This window comes from Sturnus vulgaris, chromosome 2 (genome assembly GCF_052056855.1).
Source record: "Sturnus vulgaris isolate bStuVul1 chromosome 2, bStuVul1.hap1, whole genome shotgun sequence".
NCBI classification, from domain to species: Eukaryota; Metazoa; Chordata; class Aves; order Passeriformes; family Sturnidae; genus Sturnus; species Sturnus vulgaris.
Window position 1 is genome coordinate 95,897,820 of NC_142244.1, and position 23,191 is coordinate 95,921,010.

Sequence of the window (23,191 nt, forward strand, 5' to 3'; positions counted from 1 at the left end):
ACTTGCATGTTATACATCACCAAAAAAAGTCCTCTTTGCCTAGAATAGCATTCTCATTCTGTTCTATTATTAAGACACTGCAGCAAAAAACCAAAAGATCAGAATGAGGTCAAAAAAAGGATAGTTGCAGTACAGAAGGAGGGGTATTTCACTTGATATTGCCAGCTCTCAAATTATTTGGCAAGAAAAGGGAATTAGAAAGGAAACTTCAAAGAGCATTGATGACTAAAGACTAAAATTTCCCCATCTGTTTCTGCACATGGGACTTGCAAACTTCCCATCAGTAGCAGAGCTTATAGAAAAAAATGAAATTATTCGAGCACTGAATGCCTCTGATAACAGTATAGAAGCATACTCTATTCTAATTTTATTTTAATTGTAATCATTAAAAATTATGACAGGCACACAGAAAAATGATCAGTCCCTGTCTTATATAATACTCCAACAAAAGGTCACTTTTTGAAATTGCCTTTTATTTTTAGAACAAATAGAAAGAAATTCTCCTTCACACAGTAGGGAGTGAGGCTTTGGAATTGTCTGTCAAAAAGTGTTTTAATCTGACACCACAGTTAGAGTTAACAATTACTTTATAACCATTAAGCAAGCTTGTAATTACATAAGGTCAAACAAATCTCATTCTTTAGGAATTTAAAAGATCACTCCATGGAGCTAGCAAGAACAGTTACTTGTATACAAAATTGGACAGTTAGTAAGGCATAGCTTTATTGTAGGCAAAATGGAGGCAAGAAGCATCCTCTGATAATCCACTACAGTACTGATACGTACAAATAAAATAGACATCGAGGTTAAAGTTTTCATAATATGTTTCCTTACAAAGTTCTATGTTTATATGTATATATATATACATGTATACATGGGAAAGTAGTCACACACAGACAGATATAGATGATATAGATATAGATATAGATAGATGATATAGACATAGACATAGATATAGATAGATTAGATATAGATATATAGAGATATAGATATACACACACTTCAAACAAAACTGTGGGAGAAAGTTCTGCCTAGTAGTTTCACTTGACAGAGTCTCCACCCCTGGCCCACCACAGATGAGGGCAGAACAAACAATACAACCACATGGCAGCAAAGAAAGGAAGTTGATTTTGACAGCTCAGTAAAGATTGAAAGTTGTTTTTTGAAGAGCTTGTAGCTTACAGGTTCAGTGCAAATAACATAAATGCAGAAAGTCTAACTAGGGGCAAACCTCAAGTCCCTATTTAACATGATGGTCTTCTCCTTAATCCTCATAATTTGGGAAGCCATCTTCCCTTCCTGTCTATGCACACTTTCATATCCTTTTCTATGTACTTATGTAGCTTGGGAAATAAGGATGCTGAATGTTCTGATTTTCATTCTCCAGTCCATTTTGAGATTACATACACACACACACGTGTGTGTGTGCATAGTGTGTATATGTATGTATGTGCATGTGTGTGCATGTGTGTGTGTAAATTAAATGCACTTGAAATGGCACACATAAATAAACAGCACTGCTTCAGGTATGACAGGTAGATTTTACACTTTTATTAATGCAGAGAAAAAAGAGCCTATGTTAATGTATATAAACACACAGTAAAAATAAAGAAAATCTGTACATGTCTCTGGTGTAAAAAGCAAGAGATTAAACAGTGTGCAATAAATGATAGTTGTGTACAGTGTATAGTTTCTGCAAAGATAAATGTATTATGCAAGGAAGTAAAAGTACAAAACTGCTATTTTAACTAGTTAATTTGCATTTTTGTTATGAGACAGATTCATTGTGTTGATTGATAACATCAGCATGTTCCCAAGTGCACAGCAAAGGGACTGTACAGTATCTTAATCTGCACTCAGGGTGATGATGTCTTGCTGGTTAGTAATTAAATCTAGATCTTCTAGAAACAAATCATCATGTGAAATACCAAATCTATGTAGGGAGTTTAGTATGCCAGTCACCTTAATACAAAACTGGTTTCTCAGAATATCAGCATATAATTAGAGAACTCACCAGAAAAGCAGAAAAGTATTATTTTCCTGTGCTTAGGTAATGAATGAAGTGCAATAGAAAATAAAATCTTCCAGTCATAGTCAGTAGTAACTTGCTGTGTGGGACTGCAGCAAGTTAGACCCTAATACAGCTGTGGGGGAAATATACACTCCTTGCCAAATTTTGAAATTGATTATAGGAAAAGAAAAACATATGCTTATAAATCCTAGCAATACAAGGATAACCACAGCTGACATTTATATATTAACCAAACTCCAGGTCTATTTGCAATAATTGGTCTCTGTTGATTAATATATATATATATATATATATATACAGGAAAAGTGATGAAATTCTACACAAAACTGAAATAAATAGTTCAAAGACATAGTGCTATGCCATCCATCAAGGATTTATCTATGTGTTTTATTAGACAATTTTTTTCCTCATGTTCATAAAGTGTAATCTCAGCAGTAATAGGCATTAATCTATCAACTGCCTATCACCTTGCCAAGAAACAAATTTCCATAATAATTCCCTTACCATTCTCCAGTCTTCATTCCAGAAAATGAATTTTTCCACCTTCCAGAACTGTCATAATTTTAAGGAATATCCTTCCTCCCAATAAATGCAAGTCAGTAATCTTGCAGTATTCACTTTAATTCAAATGGCTAAGATACAGCTGTTATTCAGAAATAATATAAAGTGCTAGTTTTCTCCTGTGCTTTCATAAGTCAGCTTTTATACATTTTCCAGCATCTTTTTAACCTTTCAGCCTTGCAGACAGCAACCACATCTTGCTCAAGCTCATTATCAAAACAGAAAAAATGAAGTACATCCAACTTTCCATTATTTTTCTTTTCATTACTTTAACTTCTACACTTCCCTATCCAACCCGATCTTATTCTTTTACATTGTTATACACTGAACTGAATTACCTACTTTTTCCACACATAGTACACAACAATTATTCTAGATTTGGAAAGTCAGTGCTTTTTCTCCACCTTTCCTATTCTAACTGAAAAGTCTTCAAACACATGTGCAAACGTGAGTCTTTTAATGACCTTCACATCACCTCATTTATTAGCTCCACTAACCCTGCACTGTTACAATTTACCTAAACCATCTGCTTTCAAGATGTAAGCCAGTTTTTCCTGCAGCAGTTTTCTTTCCAATGACTTTACACATCAATCTTTATGGTGCCATTTCAAGGTAAGTTGCCCTTGAACTTTTGATAAATTGTATCAGCGCTGCATTTTACCCTACTAGCTCACTCAGAAATTCAAGAAATCATAGAGGTTCATTTTATGGCTCTTTTTTCCCAGGTTCATGCTCCCAAGCCCTTTTAAATTATGCATTACAAACTATGCCATAGTGATTTTTCATTCAGTATTTCTGAAATGGAAACACACAAAAAGTCATATACAACAGAGAGGAGGCTGTTGGTTTGAGTGGTTTGGGGATTTGTTTTTAGCATTCAGAGACAGCTCTTATCCAAATAAATAATATATTAAATAGTACAATAAAATAATATTACTTTATTCATTAATGGTACAAATTTTTTATTATATTATTTTTGTATTTTTAATGAGAAACATTGGGTTGAATACTTCATTTAAGAAAGAATTGGCTTAAATCCTAATTATATGGTGATTCAAGGTCTTGTTCTAAGTTCAGTTTACTTCAATACTTGATGTCAAAATCTATCACAGTAGGAAAACATTGCTCAAAAAGTTATATACATCCAAATGAAAGAAGCGCATTGCTTGTCCTGATTACTAAATTATACTGACTTTCCAATCCCATATACCAATTAAACAGATGTTTTAATTGAAATTTGGATAGGAAATATACATCTTCCCTGATGTCAGCCCTTTGGAAACATAATTTACTAACATTTTTAAAAAATAATAAAACATCCTTCTTCCCACTGAAAATCCAGATTTTTTTTTAAATAATAAACACTTCTGAGGCACACAATTAATTACTGATCTAAATGCCATTCTCAACTTACTTCCAGAGATGAAACATCTAGCTTTTGTGGCCTTGAGGCTTCTTTTCCTGAGAAAATAAAAAGACCTTTTCTTTTTTCTTCTCCTAAGATTTCATGCTATTTGGCCATTATGTATTTTGTTTTCGAATATCTGGAAACAGTATTAAAACCAACGAAATAGAAATATTTCAAATGCTTGAAAAACTATATGTTTGCCCAGTACTTCTCTTTCTGAACTGTGTTCTTCCATGAACTTTTTTCCTGTCCGTTTTTGGGCTATAGAAATTTAGCATAGTCTGGCAGGCATCAAATATCTACCCTATAACTTTATTTGATATTTATTGTTCACAATATTATGTTTTAATATCAACTGTATGTTACTTTATTGTCTTAAGAACACTATCAGAATAATTATATCCACACAGCCCTCTCAATAGCTGTTATGTGGAAATATAATACTAGAGTGGCTCTCAAGAAGCATCACTGGTAATACTAGCACATAGCACATAATCTCATTTACAACTTTAAGACCAATTTTAAAGCCAATTAAGGTTTAGGTTTGGGGATTTTTAATCCCTATTACTCCTGCACAGAATGCTGCTTTCCAACATACATCTCCTAACTCTAAGAAAGCTTAGTTTCATTTCTGTCTTAGGTTTATTGTTGGACACCTTTGCAATAATTTGCTTTCATGCTGGCAGTATCTTCAGGTTTTAAAAGCTTTTTCTTACCTCTTCCTCTATCCTGATATATTTACAGAAAATTTTACAACCTCTCTTTTAATTTTTTTTAAGTACAACATATTTTTACTCCCTTCTCTTAAGGTAAGCTTTTTACTCCCAAGCTTATCCTTGAAGGTTTCCTTGGTATAATTCCCCATTCTTGAGTATGGCTGTAGATAGCTAACTGCAGGCTGTCATTACTTGGACAGTAGCAAAACCACTCTTCCCTTTCTCTTGGCAACATCTTCATTCTGACAAATCCAAGACTGTTTTTCCCCGCCTGCAGTTACATGTTTCCAGCATACAATTGTCTTAAAACAGAATAAAGCTCGGAGGTCTTTTTCCAAATTTCCAGCTGATGGCTTCTGAGCATATCACAGAAATGTCTGTTGCTCGGAGCATGACCTTGTATTTGTACACTGAAATTTCTAGCCATTTTTATTACTTAAGTCTTCAAAGATACCCTATTATTTCCATACAACATTATAATCCTCACCCCAATAGATAAGACTTTGCAGGATTTTCTTCAACATATTTCATTATCATACCCCTATTTGTCCTCTCAAGGTTATTACTGAAAACTCTAAATAAAATAATGTCATAGGACCAATCCTAATGAAACCTCAGCAACTCTCAGGCCCATTTCTCTATTAATAGCTAGGCTGTTGTCTTGTTACCAAGTTCTTCACTACCAAGCAGCTTTTCACTTCTGCAATTTAGCTAAGTTTTCCTCAATTCCCTAGCTACTCCATGAGCAACTCACTGAATAATTGTGCCAGTGATTTAAGGAGAGGCTGCTTGGCATGAGGAATGAATTTCACCTTCTACAAATATCCCCCAGTGGTGGAACATCTCCAGACCATCTTCTTTATGCACAAAACTATGTTTATCGAAGATCAAAGCCAGATGTTGATTTTCATTATTTTGTCATACCTTGATCCTCTTTCTCTTAGGAAAAACAGAATTAGAATGAAGCTTATCCAAAATTCCCCATTTTTTGTGCATGTTGTCCATCTCTCAGCATACTTTTCCTGACCTGCTCCAGCCAAAACTAGGGGTGATATTTTTTTCCGACAGGTCTAACTCTCTTTTACCTCCAGGAGCTTTTGTTTTCTGGAAATGCTCTGATGCTAAGAACTCCAGAGTATACAGATCTGCTGCTTAATAGCCATAGCCTGTGTCCTAAATCTCATCCCCAACCCCAAATGTTTTCCACCTGGACAGAAGGAGGGAGAATGAAGGGGGGGGAGCGGGGGGAGAGACAGAGGCAGAGAGGGAAAGTGTGTGTGTGTGTGTGTGTGTGTGTGTGTGTGTGTGTGTGTGTGTGTGTGTGTGTGAGAGAGATTGAGAGAGAGAGAGAGAGAGAGATTTCTAGACATCAATAAGCATTTACAGACTCTTCAGTCTTACTTTCTGTGGCTACTTTCCATATGAAAAGGCTTTGATTTATGCCATGATTTAGCATTCTTTGTACAGTGAACTGCAGATTGTTTCACCTGTCAATTGAAGTTCAATGCTATTTCTTTTCTTTTTATATTGCCCTCATTTCTTTTCTAGGCTAGCTCATTACTTTCATGATAGTGCTCAAAGTCAAATGCTTTGACCATCATGCTGTATCCAGTTAGATTCCTGTTCTTGTCTCTCTTTGGACCACCTTTAGTGCTGCATGACTAGCTAGCTTCATCCCTTTTCTGCAGTCTTTATGGAGAAAGACTAATATTTTTTTACAGTTTCCCAAGAGTAAAAGAGTTGCCATCTGGTGTTCAGCAACTCATTAAAAGGCATCATCTAGATTAGTTAATTAGTGGCCTTCATCTAGTTTACTTCTATGTTATCTCAGCTAGCAGGTTTGAAAGGCCAGTAGTACACACTCTCTGGAAGTTCCCTCCTACACTTCTCACACATCCACCAGCCTCTGCAAATTGTCAGTGAATTCAAATAGATACTCGCGGCTTTCACAGAAAAAATGCTATTTAAATTTCCTTACTACAAATATTGGTAACTGCCTCTAGAAAGACAGAACAATCATTTATCTTTCAGGGTACATGATCATTTATACTATCAACTGTTAGCCACTGTCTCCTGACCTCTAACTGCTCTTCATTCTTTCCCCATCCCTGCTTCCTCTCATATTGACTCAAAGGAGGAAGTCATACTGAGCTAGATTGAGTGGGAGGGCAGAATTTCTTCCTCTGAGGAAGTAATTGTTTCTGGAATTATGAAATAGAAAGACCTTTCTTTAAGTTTTAAAGGTAATGGCATTTTGATCATTCATCTCTGCTTGCTAATACAGCCTGATGCAGTTGCAAAAAACAAGGGAAAAATAACTATGGAACTGCTGTCTGATTACATGACTTTCGATATGTGCCATTATCAACTCTATGGGGGAGCAGAAAAGAGAGTTACAGCCCCATCCCACCAGGAAGTCGACTTTCTACTCCCACCAGGAAATCAGTTCATGTGAATTTTTTCCAGTAAAAATATATCTGATTTTGGAAAGGGGATTTTACACCAAATTCAAAGTTGGATTACACATACAGTGGATAGTATTATATACCTGATACTGCTGATCTATTGTTCCTCTAAATCTAATGAATGATTTTATGGTAAATCTCTTTCACACACTGCCAAGCACAGATTTTCCTAATTTCTTAAACAGGGGAGAGAAAAAATATTCATCGTCAATTTTATTTTATTTTTAATTTGTACTTTTAGCCTTCAGTGCCAGATTTGCATTTTGTGCTTCAGTTCTAGGTTAGAAAAAGTACATGATGAAACATTTAATTAGTTAGCAGACAGAAATTACACTTACTTTTCCTAGTAAGGTCAATTAAAAAATGTTTTAAGAATGTTCTGAGGATGTAGTACTGATCTCTTCTAATTAATTAAGTGCCATGTTTATAACAGTGATGCTTTCAGATCTATAAAATAATAAATTAATAATAAATTTCTACTGTGCCACATGCCAAAATACCATCTCCACCTTCCCAGTTTCATTTGACAAGATCTGCATTGAGGATGGTGAAAATCTAACATTCATGTTGCCCACTAAAAGATGCCTCCTTACAATAGTAAAACGAAGTACACTGTAAAAACGTATTCTCATCAGCTCTCTTTTTCTCTGTTGCTCTCAACCTCAGGTCAGTCGACATCAAAAGATTTCCTGATTCTTTGGGAGTGGGAGGAGGTGAAAAACACCCCCAAAACCAAAATCTAAGATACATTATAAAAAAACCCCCATAGTTATCAACTTGTAATGTGTGAGCCAAACTGTACAGCTCCATGATGATTACCTGTGCTCTGCTCTGAAATTAAAGCGCTGTAAACAACAAGTCATTAAGAAACTTGTGGTTTGCAACACAGCCATAGTTATAATGAGAAAAAGAACTAAATATGGGAGCTCAATATGACTGTGAACCAGTGCTGATCCTCTAAAACACAGAATTCAAGATGAAAAATTAACATACAAAGCTGCAACACTATCCATGTTTATTCTACCATGTGTGCTGGTTCTGGCTGGGATTGAGTAATTTTCTTCCTAGTGGCCAGTGTGTGTTTTGGATTTGTGTTGAAGAGGATGTTGATAACACAGGGATGTTTTAGCTATTGCTGAGCAGCACTTACACGGAGCTAAGGCCATTTCTGTTCCTCACCACATCAGTGCAGGCTGATGGTGCAAAGGAGCTGTCCCAGCAAACTGTTCAGAGTGATATCTCACACCATATGGCCTCAAGCTCAGCATATAAAGCTGGGGAAAGAAGGAGGAGAATATTCAGAGTGATGGCATTTGCCTTCCCACCACTACATGTGGTGGAGTCCAGCTGCCCTGGAGATGGCTGAACAGCCACCTGCTGATAGGACACGGCAAAATATTTTTTCTTTTGCTTTGCTTGTGTGTGCAGCTTTTGCTTTCCCTATTAAACTGTCTTTATCTCAACCCACAAGTTTTCTCACTTTTACCCTTGTGATCCTCACCTGAGGGGAGTGAATGAGAGACTGTGTAGGGCTGAGCTGTCATCACAAGAAGATGGTTTGAACAGTGCACAAGTAAAGTGAAGGTTACCTACTCTTATGTATCAATTAAAAGTATTTGAAGATAAAAATTGTATTTTGTAGAGGAATAATTACCATACAAGTGATGGGCGCAAGTTTAAAGCTATATTTAAAGTGAGAGGATTAAACGCTACAGCTAACAAAGCAGGAGCAGCATCTAAATGCTGGTACTTGGACATTCTGCAACTCTGGTAGCATAGGACAAAGAATAGTAGATACTAAGGTACAAGTCTTGGCTAGTGTTTCAATAAATTATAGAACAAGCGTGGGGAATTAATACAAAATACAGTGTTGCAAGGCACCCCAAATGATGAATAAGAACACAACCCAACAGGACAGAACTGCTGACAGCACGTCCATTCCTGAGCCTTCAAAAGTCAGAGAGACAATAAAGGGAAAATCTTTCCAATAAATCACTTCCGGTTGCTGTTTATACTCTTAAAAGATTTCATGTGGGCACAAATGTATATAAGCCTAAACATCTTTGTTCTTAAATGAAAGAAACTTCAGCATTCTCTTCAACCTGGAGCCAGGTACCAAGTGGGAAGTTCTTGATGGAGCCATGTTGTAGCAGCGTTGTGTTTAACTTGGCAGGCTTTTGGTCACTGAAGAGGCTTTAAAGCTCTTGGATTTCTGATCTTCTGAACCCTAACCCGAGGCAGAGCTGTAAAGGCCTCATGAGGTGAGGCTGGTGCCGAACAGAAAAATGTGAATGGAGCAATGTTGTGGCAGTTTTGTGTTCAGCTTGCCATGCCTTTTCACAATGCAGTGTGCTTGAAGCTCTGGGCTTTACAGTTTTCTGAACCCTAAGCCTAGGTGGAAGCCGAACTGCAGGCATAAGCCTAAACCTAGGTTGAGCACTAAATTCTCATGGGGGTGAACCTGATGCTAAGCAGAAACATGAAAAAGAAGCAATGTTGTGGCAGTTTCGTGATGAACATGGCATGAATTTTACACTGCAAAGCCCTTAAACCCCTGGAGTTTGTGGTTTTCTCAAGCCTAACCGTAGGCATAAAGATAAATCGAGGCAGAAGCCTAACCCTAGGCAGACCAGTAAATCTTTCTGGGGATGAGCCTGGTGCCAAGCAGAAAGATGTTGAAGAAGCCATGTTGTGGCAGTTTTGTGTTCCGCTAGCCATGCCTTTTTACACTGCAGAGTGCTTGGAGCTCTGGGCTTTATGGCTTTCTGAACCCTAACTCTAGGCAGAACCCTAACCCTAGGCAGAGCTGTAAAGGCCACATGAGGCCAGGCTGATGCCAAGTAGAAAAATGTGGATGAAGAGAAGTTGTGGCAGTTTTGTTTTGTCTTGGCATGCCTTTTTACACTGCAGAGTTCTTAAAATTCTGGGCTTTCTGGTTTTCTAAACCCCAAACCTAGGAATAACCCTATGCCTAGGCAGAGGGCTGAAAGATTTCTGGGGATGATGCTGATGCCTATCAAAAAGATATGGATGGAGCTATGTTGTGACACAATTGTGTTGGGCTTGCCATGCCTTTTTAAACTGCAGTGTGCTTGGAGCTGTGGTTTTCTGAAACCTAACCCTAGGCATAACCCTAACACTGTGTTGAGAAATAAGTCCTCATGGGAGTGAGCCTGAAACCAAGAGGAAAGTTGTCAATGCAGCCATGTTGTGACAGTCTTGTGTTCTATTTAGCAGGCTTTTTGCCACTGCATTGAGTTTCAAGACCTTGGGTTCCTTCTTTTCCGAACCCTAACACAAAGTGCAACCCTAACCCTAAGCAAGTCAGTAAATCTTTATTGGAATGAGCCTGGTGCCAAGAAGAGAGGTGTTGAAGGAGAGATGTTATAGAAGTTTCATGTTTGGTAAGGTATACCTTTTTACACTGCACAGTGCTTGTACCTATTGAGTTTGTGGCTTTGTGAACCCTAACCCTAGGCAGAATTCTAACCCTCGATGGAATGATAAACATAGGCAGAACTGTAAGGACCACATGAGGCCAGGCTGGTGCCATGAAGAAAAATGCAGATGGAGAGAAGTTTGTGGCAGTTGTGTGTTTCACTTGCCATGCATTTACACAATGCAGCATGTTGAAGCTCTGGGCATTATGATTTTACAAACCCTAAACCAACATGTAACCCTAGTTACAGGCTAAAGCAAAGTGTAGGTTGAATAGAAGATTGCCACGGGGATGACCCAGATACCAAAGACAAGGGTGTTGAAGGAGCCATGTTGTGACAGTTTTGTGTTTCACTTCGTATGTACTTTCACTATGCAGTGTGCTTGAAGCTCTGGCCTATATGGTTTTTTCAACCCTAAGCCTACGTGTAACCCTAATTCCAGGCTTAAGCCTAAGTGTGGGCTGAGCAGAAAATTCCCTTGGGGGAAAGTGGTGCTGAGAACAAAGGGGCCAAAAAAGCCAAATTGTGGCAGTTTCGTAATAAACATGGCATGCATTTTACACTGCACACTGCATAAAACCATAGAGGTTGTGGTTTTCTCAAAGATGTAACCCACAACCTAGGCATGAGCCTAACTGTAGGCTGAGCAGAAAATTCCCATTGGTGTGAACCTCCCGCTAAGGAGAAAGGTGTCAAAGAACAAATATTGAGGCGTTTTTGTGGGGACGTTGGCATGCATTTTACAGTGCACAATGCTGAAAGCCCAGGAGTGAGTGGTTTTATCAAGCCTAAACTTAGGAAAAATTTTAGCCGTAGGCATAAGCCTAAACCTGAGGAGAGCACTAAATGTGTCTGGTGATGAGCCAGGTACCAAGCAGAAAGGTGATGAAGGACCCCAGTTGTGGCAGTTTTCTGTGTGCCTAGCCATGCCATTTTACACTGCAGAGTGATTGGAGCTCAGGGCTTTATGATTTTGTGAACCCTAACCCTAGGCAGAGCCCTAACCCTAGGCAGAACCCTAACCCTAACCCTAACCCTAACCCTAACCCTAACCCTAACCCTAACCCTAACCCTAACCCTAACCCTAACCCTAACCCTAACCCTAACCCTAACCCTAACCCTAACCCTAGGTTGAGCTTTGCAAGCCTTATGACGTGAGGCAGGTGGCAAGCAGAAAAATGTGGATGGAGCAAAGTTGTGGCAGTTTTGAGTTTTGCTTAGCATGCATTTTGACAACGCAGTGTGCTGGAAACTCGGCATTATGGTTATCTGAACTCTAAGCCTAGGTGTAACCCCACTTCCAGGCTTAAGCCTGACTGTAGGCTGAGCAGAAAATTCCCATGGGGGTGAACCAGATGCTGAGAAAAAAGGTGTAGAAAAAGACATGTTACGAAAGTTTTGTGTTCTGCTAGCCATGCCTTTTTACACTGCAGAGTGATTGGAGCTCAGGGCTTTATGGTTTTGTGAACCCTAACCCTAGGCAGAGCCCTAACCCTAGGCAGAACCCTAACCCTAACCGTAACCCTAACACTAACCCTAGGTTGAGCTTTGCAAGCCTTATGACGTGAGGCAGGTGGCAAGTAGAAAAATGTGGATGGAGCAAAGTTATGGCAGTTTTGAGTTTTGCTTAGCATGCATTTTGACAACGCAGTGTGCTGGAAAATCTGGGCATTATGATTATCTGAACTCTAAGCCTAGGTGTAACCCCACTTCCAGGCTTAAGCCTGACTGTAGGCTGAGCAGAAAATTCCCTTGGGGTGAACCAGGTGCTGAGAACAAAGGTGTAGAAAAAGACATGTTACGAAAGTTTAGTGTTCTGCTAGCCATGCCTTTTTACACTGCAGAGTGACTGGAGCTCAGGGCTTTATGGTTTTGTGAACCCTAACCCTAGGCAGAGCCCTAACCCTAGGAAGAACCCTAACCTTAACCCTAACCCTAACCCTAACCCTAGGTTGAGCTTTGCAAGCCTTATGACGTGAGGCAGGTGGCAAGTAGAAAAATGTGTATGGAGCAAAGTTGTGGCAGTTTTGAGTTTTGCTTAGCATGCATTTTGACAACGCAGTGTGCTGGAAAATCTGGGCATTATGGTTATCTGAACTCCAAGCCTAGGTGTAACCCCACTTCCAGGCTTAAGCCTGACTGTAGGCTGAGCAGAAAATTCCCATGGGGGTGAACCAGGTGCTGAGAACAAAGGTGTAGAAAAAGACATGTTACGAAAGTTTAGTGTTCTGCTAGCCATGCCTTTTTACACTGCAGAGTGACTGGAGCTCAGGGCTTTATGGTTTTGTGAACCCTAACCCTAGGCAGAGCCCTAACCCTAGGCAGAACCCTAACCCTAACCCTAGGTTGAGCTTTGCAAGCCTTAAGACGTGAGGCAGGTGGCAAGCAGAAAAATGTGAATGGAGCAAAGTTGTGGCAGTTTTGTGTTTTGCTTAGCATGCATTTTGACAACGAAGTGTGCTGGTAGCTCTGGGCATTATGGTTATCTGAACTCTAAGCCTAGGTGTAACCCCACTTCCAGGCTTAAGCCTGACTGTAGGCTGAGCAGAAAATTCCCATGGGGGTGAACCAGGTGCTGAGAACAAAGGTGTAGAAAAAGACATGTTACGAAAGTTTAGTGTTCTGCTAGCCATGCCTTTTTACACTGCAGAGTGACTGGAGCTCAGGGCTTTATGGTTTTGTGAACCCTAACCCTAGGCAGAACCCTAACCCTAACCCTAACCCTAGGTTGAGCTTTGCAAGCCTTATGACGTGAGGCAGGTGGCAAGCAGAAAAATGTGAATGGAGCAAAGTTATGGCAGTTTTGAGTTTTGCTTAGCATGCATTTTGACAACGCAGTGTGCTGGAAGCTCTGGGCATTATGGTTATCTGAACTCTAAGCCTAGGTGTAACCCCACTTCCAGGCTTAAGCCTGACTGTAGGCTGAGCAGAAAATTCCCATGGGGGTGAACCAGGTGCTGAGAACAAAGGTGTAGAAAAAGACATGTTACGAAAGTTTTGTGTTCTGCTAGCCATGCCTTTTTACACTGCAGAGTGACTGGAGCTCAGGGCTTTATGGTTTTGTGAGCCCTAACCCTAACCCTAACCCGAACCCTAACCCTAACCCTAACCCGAACCCTAACCCTAACCCTAACCCTAACCCTAGGCAGAACCCTAACCCTAACCCTAACCCTAGGTTGAGCTTTGCAAGCCTTATGACATGAGGCAGGTGGAAAGCAGAAAAATGTGGATGGAGCAAAGTTGTGGCAGTTTTGAGTTTTGCTTAGCATGCATTTTGACAATGATGTGTGCTGGAAACTCTGGGCATTATGGTTATCTGAACTCTAAGCCTAGGTGTAACCCCACTTCCAGACTTAAGCCTGACTGTAGGCTGAGCAGAAAATTCCCATGGGGGTGAACCAGGTGCTGAGAACAAAGGGGTCGAATAAGCCATGTTGTGATAGTTTTGTGTTTGCTAGCCATGCCTTTTTACACTGCAGAGTGCTTGGAGCTCTGGGCTTTATGGTTTTGTGAACCCTAAGCAGAGCCCTAACCCTAGGCAGAGCCCTAACCCTAAGCAGAACCCTAACCCTAGGCAGAACCCTAACCCTAGGCTGAGCATTGCAAGCCTCATGTGGTGAGGTGGGTGACAAGCAGAAAAATGTGAATGGAGGAAACTTGTGGCAGGTTTGTGTTTTACTTGGCACGCATTTACGCGATGAAGTGCACTTCAGTCTCTGGGCATTATGGTTTTCTGCACCTTAAGTCTACATGTAACCCTAATTCCAGGCTTAAAAATAGTCATAGGTTGAGAAGAACATTTTCACTGTTATGACCCAGATACCAAGCAGAATGGTGTTGAAGGACCCGTATTTTGGCACTTTTGTGTGCTGCTAGGCATGCCATTTTACACTGCAGAGTGCTTGAAGCTCTTGGCTTAATGGTTTTCTGATCCATAAGCTTAAGTATCACCCTAATTCCAGGCTTAAGTCTAACCCGAGGTTGAGCAGAAAATTCCATGGAGGTGAACCTTGTGCTAATGACAAATGTGTCGAAGAAGCCATGTTGTGGCAGTTTTGTGTTCTGTTAGGCATGCCTTTTGACATTGCAGAGTGCTTGGAGAGCTGAGTTTTGTGGTTTTGTGAACCCTAACCCTAGGCAGCACTCTAACCCTAGGCAGCACTGTAATGCTAGGCAGAGCTGCAAAGGCCACATGAGGCCAAGCAGGAAAATGTAGATGGAGAGAAGTTGTGGCAATATTGTGTCCCTACTGGCATGCCTTTTTACACTGCAGAGTGCTTGGAGCTCTGGGCTCTGTGGTTTTGTCAACCCTAACCCTGGGCACAACCCTCACTCTAGTTTGAGCATTGAAAACCTCATGAAGTGAGGCTGTTGGAAAGCAGAAAAATGTGGGTGGAGCGAAGTTACGGCAGTGTTGTGTTCATCTTGGCATGTCTTTTTAAACTTCAGTGTGCTTGGAGCTGTGAGCTTTATGGTTTTCTGGACCCCAACCCTCAGCATAACCCTAATCTTAGGTGTAACCCTAACATGATGCATAACTGTAATCCTATGTCTTGAAGTAAGTTCTCAATGGAGTGAGTCATGTACCAAGTAGTAAGTTGTTTATGGAGCCATGTTGTGGCAGCCTTGTGTTTTACTTGGTAGGTCTTTTGTCGCTACAGTGGGTTTAAACCCCTCAGTTTTGTGCTTTTCTGAACCCTAAGCCTAGGCAGAACAGTAAATTCTCATGCCTCTTTCATGCAAAACTCATGAAAAGCAATTTCCTGTGCTTCAGGGAGAATATGCAGCTCTGATGCAGTCGAGCAGTGACTGATGAACATGACCTTTCCCACCTTATTTGCATGGATGGCAGGCAGACCCCGATGGATCACTCCTGAGCTCTGCACCTCCTCAGGTGCGGGCGCTTGCCCCAGGGTGAGCTCCTCCTTGACTCACTGTTTAGCACACACGGGATGTGTCTCCTGGATGTTCACTCCCCTCCCCTTGCTGACAGCTACAGAACTGAGAAGACAGAAATACATCCCTGGAAATCTATACCATCTAGGGTAAAATGTTGGAAATTATGGAAAGAAATCACTTCAAGCATTTCATTCTGCATCTATTCCAATACAGTACTCACAATTCCAATAGCCTTCCAACAGGACACAACAGCAGATTACCACATTGCAAACAGATACAGCCCCTCCTAGTTTGCAGTGAATGAGCTTTGATTTTGTCATTGCTATCCACCAGAGCAAAGAAATTGTGAGTTTCCACAGTTCAGACGATGATTGACAAGTCACTGTCTTGTCTGAGCCAGAGAAAAATGAAGACCACCAGAAGTGGGGTGAAGTCAGAAACTGGGAGTGAGTGTTTAAGTAAATCTTCATTGATAGCCTACTGGGATCTACATATACCATATATCCTTTTTTTTATTTATGTTTTTTTCTACTTCCCCTTCAAGAAATATTTTAAGTCCTTACTGAGGAGATCTCCACTGGCTTCTGTGACAGTTTTCCAGAAATCTGAATCGAACAATTAAAGGACCATCTTTTAGGTCACATCTTTAAAACAGAAAAGATGGTATTGTCAGGTCTACAAACTCAGTCCAGAAGAAATATTTATTTAAAAGTATTTCCCGAGGTTACAAGAAGTGTTATTTTTTTCTTCCTGTGAAAAACTGTGGCATAATAGAAGCTGACTGTAGCTCATATTGTCATTATTGAGGCTCATGCTACACATTAGACATGGTCCATGAAACACTAACCTCAAGGCAAAGTAATTTCTAATATGAATTGCTCACGCAAAGGCAATTCAGAATTGTGAAAAATAAGTCCATCCAACCTCAATTTTCATCTTCAATTTATCAAATGTTATTAAAGATAACATGAATGTGATGGTTCAAAACCTACCACTTACCTAAGAATATTTCCCTTCCTGTGCCATCTCTTTAAAAGTCTTTAAATCTTAAAATTTAAAAATCCTTATTTTGACTCTAGAAGGGAGAGTATAAAGATATTATTTATCTAGTCAAGCAAACTCTGCCTTTAAAAGTGCCAACCACCTAAATGTGGGCAAATTTATCAGACGTTATTGCAAATAATATTGACAATTCAAACTTCATCTGCAAAAATCCACAAGGGTGTACAACTGTTTATTGAAATTTTAATATATTAGATAATCAAGTTATCAGAAAATATTTAGAACCTTTAGATGAAGGCAGCTTGTAACAAAGAGGGACCAAATGAAAAAACATTCAAATGATGGGCACTTGAAAATTATTTTGGATATAACCCTGTATAGAAATACTTGAAGTTTAATTAGATCAGGCTTCTTGTAAAAATGGGCAAGGGAAATTCTACAAGTGCCCTCTATAACCTAAACTGTTCCTATTAATGACAACAGCACTGCATTCAGCATTTCTGAAAACTCGCTCCCTTGCAAGAGTATCTCATAGTAAAAGAGTTTTTATAAATAAACTGCTCTGTTTTAATTTGTTTATTAGTCTAGGAGAATACAGAATACAGAATGCAGAATACAAAGGATACATAGGCTTCAGAGGTATCTACACTGGACAGATTGAGGTAATACAAGAGACAAAAAACAACCTGGAAATTGTATTCCTTATTTGCCAGGAGTAATGGCAATGTTTAAAATCAGATGTATCTGATTTTTTTGTTGTTTTCGTTTTTGTTCTGTTTTGGTTTGGGGTTTTTTGTTTGTTAATTTTAGGGGTTTTGGTTTGGTTTTTTGGGGGTTTTTTTACTGTACAGGTTGCCCAGTGAGTTTGTGGACTTTCCATCCTTGATGATTTGGTCCTGGGCAAGCTGGTGTGCCTAGCTCTTGTCGGAGCAGAGGGAATGGACAAAATAATCTCCCAAAGAGATTTCATGAAATGTATTATCAAGTGTACAGTCTAAAAATATATATCCCTTCCCTTTACTTGTAACATTGCAACACAATTGTAAGCATGACAAGAAACTGTGACCTTGCAACAACCTATTCAAAACATAAACATTTTTAAATTATACAAAAAGACTAAAAAACTTTAAGTCAGACTGTGAGCTGTTTCTGCACTACTGTTTTAAAGACTGATATCAATGAAATGAGAGGAAGAGTTGCATTAGTACCATTGCATAAAACTAAAGTTTGTGGTGCTAGGAATTGAAGCACAAAACAGAACCAGATAATCACTAAAGGTGGAAAGGACAATTAAGATCATCGAGTCCAACCATTAACTCAGCACTGCCAAGTCCATCACTAAACCATGTCCATAGCTGTCACATCTACACACCTTTTAAAAACTTCTAGGGATGTTGACTCTGCCACTTCTCTGGGCAGCCTACTCCCATGCTGACAACTCTTTCAGCACAGAATTTTTTTCTGAATATGCAATCTCAGTTTCCCCTGGTGTGGCTCGAGGCTATTTCTTCTTGTCCTGTTGCTTGCTACCTGGCCAGAGAGGCCAACCCCCACCTTTCTACAACCTTCTTTCAGGTTTTCTCTGAGCCATTTCTTCTCCATCCTAAACAGCCCCAACTCCCTCAGCTGCTCCTCATAGGATTTGTGCTCCAGACCTTTCCCCAGCTCCACTGCCCTTCCCTGGACAGGTTCCAGCTCCTCAATGTCTTTCTTTGTAGTGAGGGGCCCAAAACTGAGCACAGGATTTGAGGTGCTGAGTACAGGGGGATAATCATTGTCCTGGTCCTGCTGGCCACTGTTTCTGGTACAGACCAGGATGCCGTTGGCCTTCTTGGCCACTTGGGAACACTACTGCTCTCTACAAAGACTGAAGCCACATCTATTACTATATTGAACAAACTCAGGATTAAAAAGTCAAAGTTGTTTACGTAAGTATTAAATTTGTCTCATTTTGACCACGTACACAAACACTTTTTATGACTACTGAGCATAAGTGAGCCAATACTTGCTTTTCAGAGGAAGCTTTTTACAAGATTGTCTGAGAACTCAACCATTAACAGAAAGTGACAAGGAGAAAAGAAAAGAAATTATCTGAATAGCCCATTTGGGACTGAGTGCTTATCAGAGATACAAGCTCTGGACCACAGGGGAGAAACAGGAGATACTTGACATTGACGTTTGCAATTTATTCTCATTGAAGTCCTAAAAATGCCTTCTAAAAATCCTGAGCACCAAAGCAATGTCAAGAAACACCGAACAGTATGTATTTTCATTGATATGAATTGGAACAATAGTTTGCATTCAGAAAGCAGTTTCAGACCTTAGGATGCTACATTCTGTCTCTTTTTCAAGCACAAAATGCATTGGTTTGTTTTACTTACTAGTAGCAGTAGCAGGACAATATCAGGATTATCACAGGCACAGGCTACATGCATTGATGTCCAAAAATCCTCATCTTGATGATTTACATTTACTCCTCTGTCAATTAGAATTTCTGCAGCAAATGCATTATCGTAGCGAGCACACTAGAAGAAAAAAGAGCAGATTAGGGATGGTGTTTTTCTCAGTGTACAACTAAATTCATTACATACAATTTAAATTGGGCAGATGACGCATTGTAGTTAAGCTGCTGTGTTTGTAAGGAACAACAGCTGAGGGGAATCTATAGAAAAAATTGTGTGGAGATTTCCACTTCCATGTGCATGATTCACAGAATCCCCTATTTCCTTATGAAATCTGCTGAATACACAATAAGGATGAGGATTTTTTTCTCTTCAGTACTGTAATTGCAGATCAGAGCAAAGGCATCGGTGAATGATGATCACATCATGAGTAGTGCTATCTAAATATATGCACACCCACACATACATATGTCCATGCATACATGAATTTCTCTGCCTTTTATGCAGTACAGGGCAATGATAAACCCTTCTTCATACCCCACTTCTTTTTCAAATCCACTAACTATACTGGTTCCTGTTCAAATGTCTCTGCCAGATAAATACGCTGCACATGGGGGGTGTTATTGGGGGGTAGAGGGATGCACGTGTGTGTGTATATGCATGCGTGTGTGCATGTTTCTATACCTTGGTTATGGCCACAATTTTGGTAGAGAAAAAGAAAATGGCCTAGACATTGTTTTGACCTTATTCCTCTATCACATCTGTGAATTCTTACGCATAAGGTTATGGGTAATACCTTAAAAGACAATCAGGGCACCTCAGTTAAGATCCTATCTCTGGCTTCACACACAATCTCAGTAACTCTATAGAGAAGGATCCTATCTCCTTCCCCATGGGGAAGAGATTATGGGGGGGACTTATTTTAATCTGGCATGGAAGCCAGGATACTAAAGGAAGTGGGGAAGAAGGAAAAGTGTGTAACTGGATTTAGCTGTGAAGCCAAGATATAGCTGAGGCTGTCAGCAGAATGCAGCAGCTGCACGCACCCCTGCAATCATAAATATAGATAACCCAGACTATGAATATTAAATTCTATCAGGATAAAAAGCAGTCCTACCCTAAATTATTTCCAAATATACTGACCATTAAATTATAGAACAGAAGTTAAATTCTATGTATTTCCTTTAGCTTGTGTAACTTATATGGCAGCTCTAGAAACAGTTTTGTTGCATTGGTATCATTCATTGTATCAATACAACTTAAATTGAGCTGTTCTATGCTGAAATTTAACAAATCAGAGGTAAGATATTTTATATTACAGATAGCATAATCTAACACCAACCATATTTTCAAGCCATTGTTAAGAAAAAAAAAAAAAAAGAGAAAAACAAAAAAACAAACAAAAATTCAGTTCTAGAGATGACAGGTATCCCTGACCCATTTTGTGTATTAACAATAGACATAGAGCCTTTTGTGATTAGTTGCAGCTTAGATTTGTTGCTGTTCCTTGATTCTTGTTCAATAGGTTTTGTGAAACAATTGGACAAGCTCAGTTAAAGATCCAGAATAAAACTGTGACACATTTGTTATAAGGGTGGGTGATTGCCTGTGTGCATTGACCTGACACCATGTGCCTCATACTGTATGGGCAGCTCAGGCACATACTCGCTTTTAATTGTACTTCTCCTCTCATGGAACCTAAAGAGAGGTCAGTGAATACCTTTGAAGTTCCCATAGCTTGCCTAGATTCAACCATATTGGGATACACTCCATAGAGACAAAAGCAGAATCATTATCAAGTGTCACATTTGATTTTTTTTTTTTTTTTTAGAATCATATCACCTTTTGGAAGTTAATAGATATGGAAAAGGAAAACAGAATCATATAATGGATGAGATTTTAAGAATAATGTCAATATACATATATTTTCATCCCTTCTGACACCAAAACATTTAGCCCACAAGTAGGAAGAATAAACAATAAGCTCCCCTTTGGACCAAGCAGCTTCACAGTTGTAAAACTAACACTTTGAATGGATTTGAGTGGGCTTTAAGAATATAACACAGGTGCATGCTAAATTACTAGTTTCAATTCTTGCTGACAAATAAGTTTGGCTTGTTTCCCTGTATCTGTCTGTACTGCTCTCAAATTAGAGTCAAATGCAATTTCATTGAATTCAGGTTTGTCTCTATCTCCAGTAGGATGAGCATTTTCCTCTAAATGAATTATGAGTATTTACAAGTAATTCTGATTAAACTGAGGCAGTAGGTTACACATAGCTCTCTATTGCAAATTTCTTACTGCAGAAAGCTTTCCTTCCTTTTGAAGCATATGTGTGCCCGTGAAGCAGCACGCACCAGCTGAGAGATAGTGATTGTGACAGTGAATTGGGGCATGATGCAGATCAAGAAACCTAAAATGGCACAACTCAACTGCAGATTTTATCTGTAGTTATAAACTGTGCATCAGCTAAACTAGATAAAGCAACTTAAAATCCCTGAAGATGAATTTTTCTTTCTTTCATTTTAAAATGCCTGACATATGTCAAATCATCCACATTGAAGATAAAGATTGTCTCCTAGGGCTTTTGGCATGGGGTAAGATTTGGGATGCCTCTGTTTTGAGAATACCAAAGAAAACCAAATCTCATTTGGACTGCATTTTTGAAGAGTGATTGAGCATCTTTACAGCAGAGAAATAGTTGGAGAAGAGAAAAGAGAATGGAAATTTTTCTCTTCCAAATCAGTACTGTACTTTCCCCTTACTTTGGCGTCTGTTTCCTAAAGTCCTCGGTAAATAGCGTGGCTATGGAAGATGGAAAACACAAATTCATTACATAATGGAAATACTGTATCTTGCAAGAGCATGGTTACAGGTGTGCTGGAGTCCGGTAATATTACAGGGGCTCCTTCTCATCAATAAATTACTGTATTTTGTATAAATACAATGAAATATGTGATCCAGCTGCTCTAAAATGAAACACTTTGCCAGCAGACTTTTTGTCACTTTGCTCGGTCACAGTTCTTTGAGTCACAGTGTGCAATAAAGTTGGATCCAAATGTCTTAAAATAGTTTCACATTGAATAGACAGCATGTCTGCGACTGAAGCATCACAGACCAAAGAAAAGGATTGTAAGATGTAGGAATTATTTATGAGTTTTGCTACTGGCTTCAGCAATGTTAAAATTCCTACTCCTATGGTATTTTCTTTTTGTCTGCCTTTCGTGTCCATACCTCTTGTTTTTACTTTCATTATTATATACAAAACGTTTTTCTTTTATCTGCCCATTACTTAATCTGAATTGCTATGCAAATAATGATAAACTAAGTGCAGATAATGTGTTAAATATCCATATGTAGGAAACTGGTGCAAGAAAGTATCACAAAAACAAAAGGAAAATGCTAAACCATGGGGTTTTTTTTCATACAGCACCTCTGAATCTTTGAACCATATAATTTTGTATTTGGAATCATGCAGTATTTCCTTTGCTCTTTCTTGCTGCACACATAATTTCTAAATAAAACACTTCACTCTCCTTTGTTAGCTACCACTCCTATGACATGATCCATTCTTTTGTAAGCAACTTGAAAGTGACCATTTATTTAAAATCTTGGATGCAATTATAGCCATGGCAGAGCTCAGTGTATATTAAAAAAATTGCTAAGCCTTTTTTCTTTGTTAATATGCCAAATCTGCTACTCACTATCCCATCATGTTTATCCACAGTCACTAACACTAATCTTCAATCACTCTTACCAGATGGAGCAAGGAGCCTCCTGAGGAAAGGAGCATATGAGGGTCAGCACCATCCTTCAACAGCCGTAGCACTGAAATATCAGATAAAAGAGAAACAAGAGTTAATATACCTAATATAACTGCAGTACACCTAATTCTGAATTGTTAATAGGCTGATTCTTAATCATCTCCATCAGTGGATTTAATAATATATTAAAACCTTATGTAATGGCAAAACTATCATGTCAGCATTTGCCATCTCACCTGTTTTAATAGCTAAGCCTGTAAAGCAAAAGATCTTTGATAATGAAGAGTAAATATCAACAGCATCAAGGACTTTTCAAGTATACAGATGAGCATGTCAATTTTGTTCATACGACAGGGGAGGGGAGGGCTGGAGAAAAGAGCCATGTCAAGGTCACAATCACCTGATTAGTTCATTTGGGAGCAAAATCACAGTTAAATGGTGTTATTTTACTTTTCAAAGTTCCCATGTGATATATTGTCTTTTTCAGTAAATATTTGAAACT

The 23,191-nt window shown here is 39.1% G+C and overlaps 1 protein-coding gene across 4 annotated transcripts in view; it reads right to left on the bottom strand.

The window, feature by feature from the left end:
* Positions 1 to 23,191, bottom strand: part of MYO16 (myosin XVI) — a 368,415-nt gene that overhangs the window by 222,925 nt on the left and 122,299 nt on the right. For all 4 annotated transcript variants that reach the window (XM_088160175.1, XM_088160176.1, XM_014883245.2 and 1 more), the window contains exons 3-4: positions 22,683 to 22,753; positions 18,905 to 19,048 (exon numbers count right to left, since the gene is read on the bottom strand). In XM_088160175.1, the coding sequence (XP_088016301.1) occupies positions 18,905 to 19,048; positions 22,683 to 22,753 (215 nt within the window). The remainder of the gene's footprint in view (positions 1 to 18,904; positions 19,049 to 22,682; positions 22,754 to 23,191) is intronic.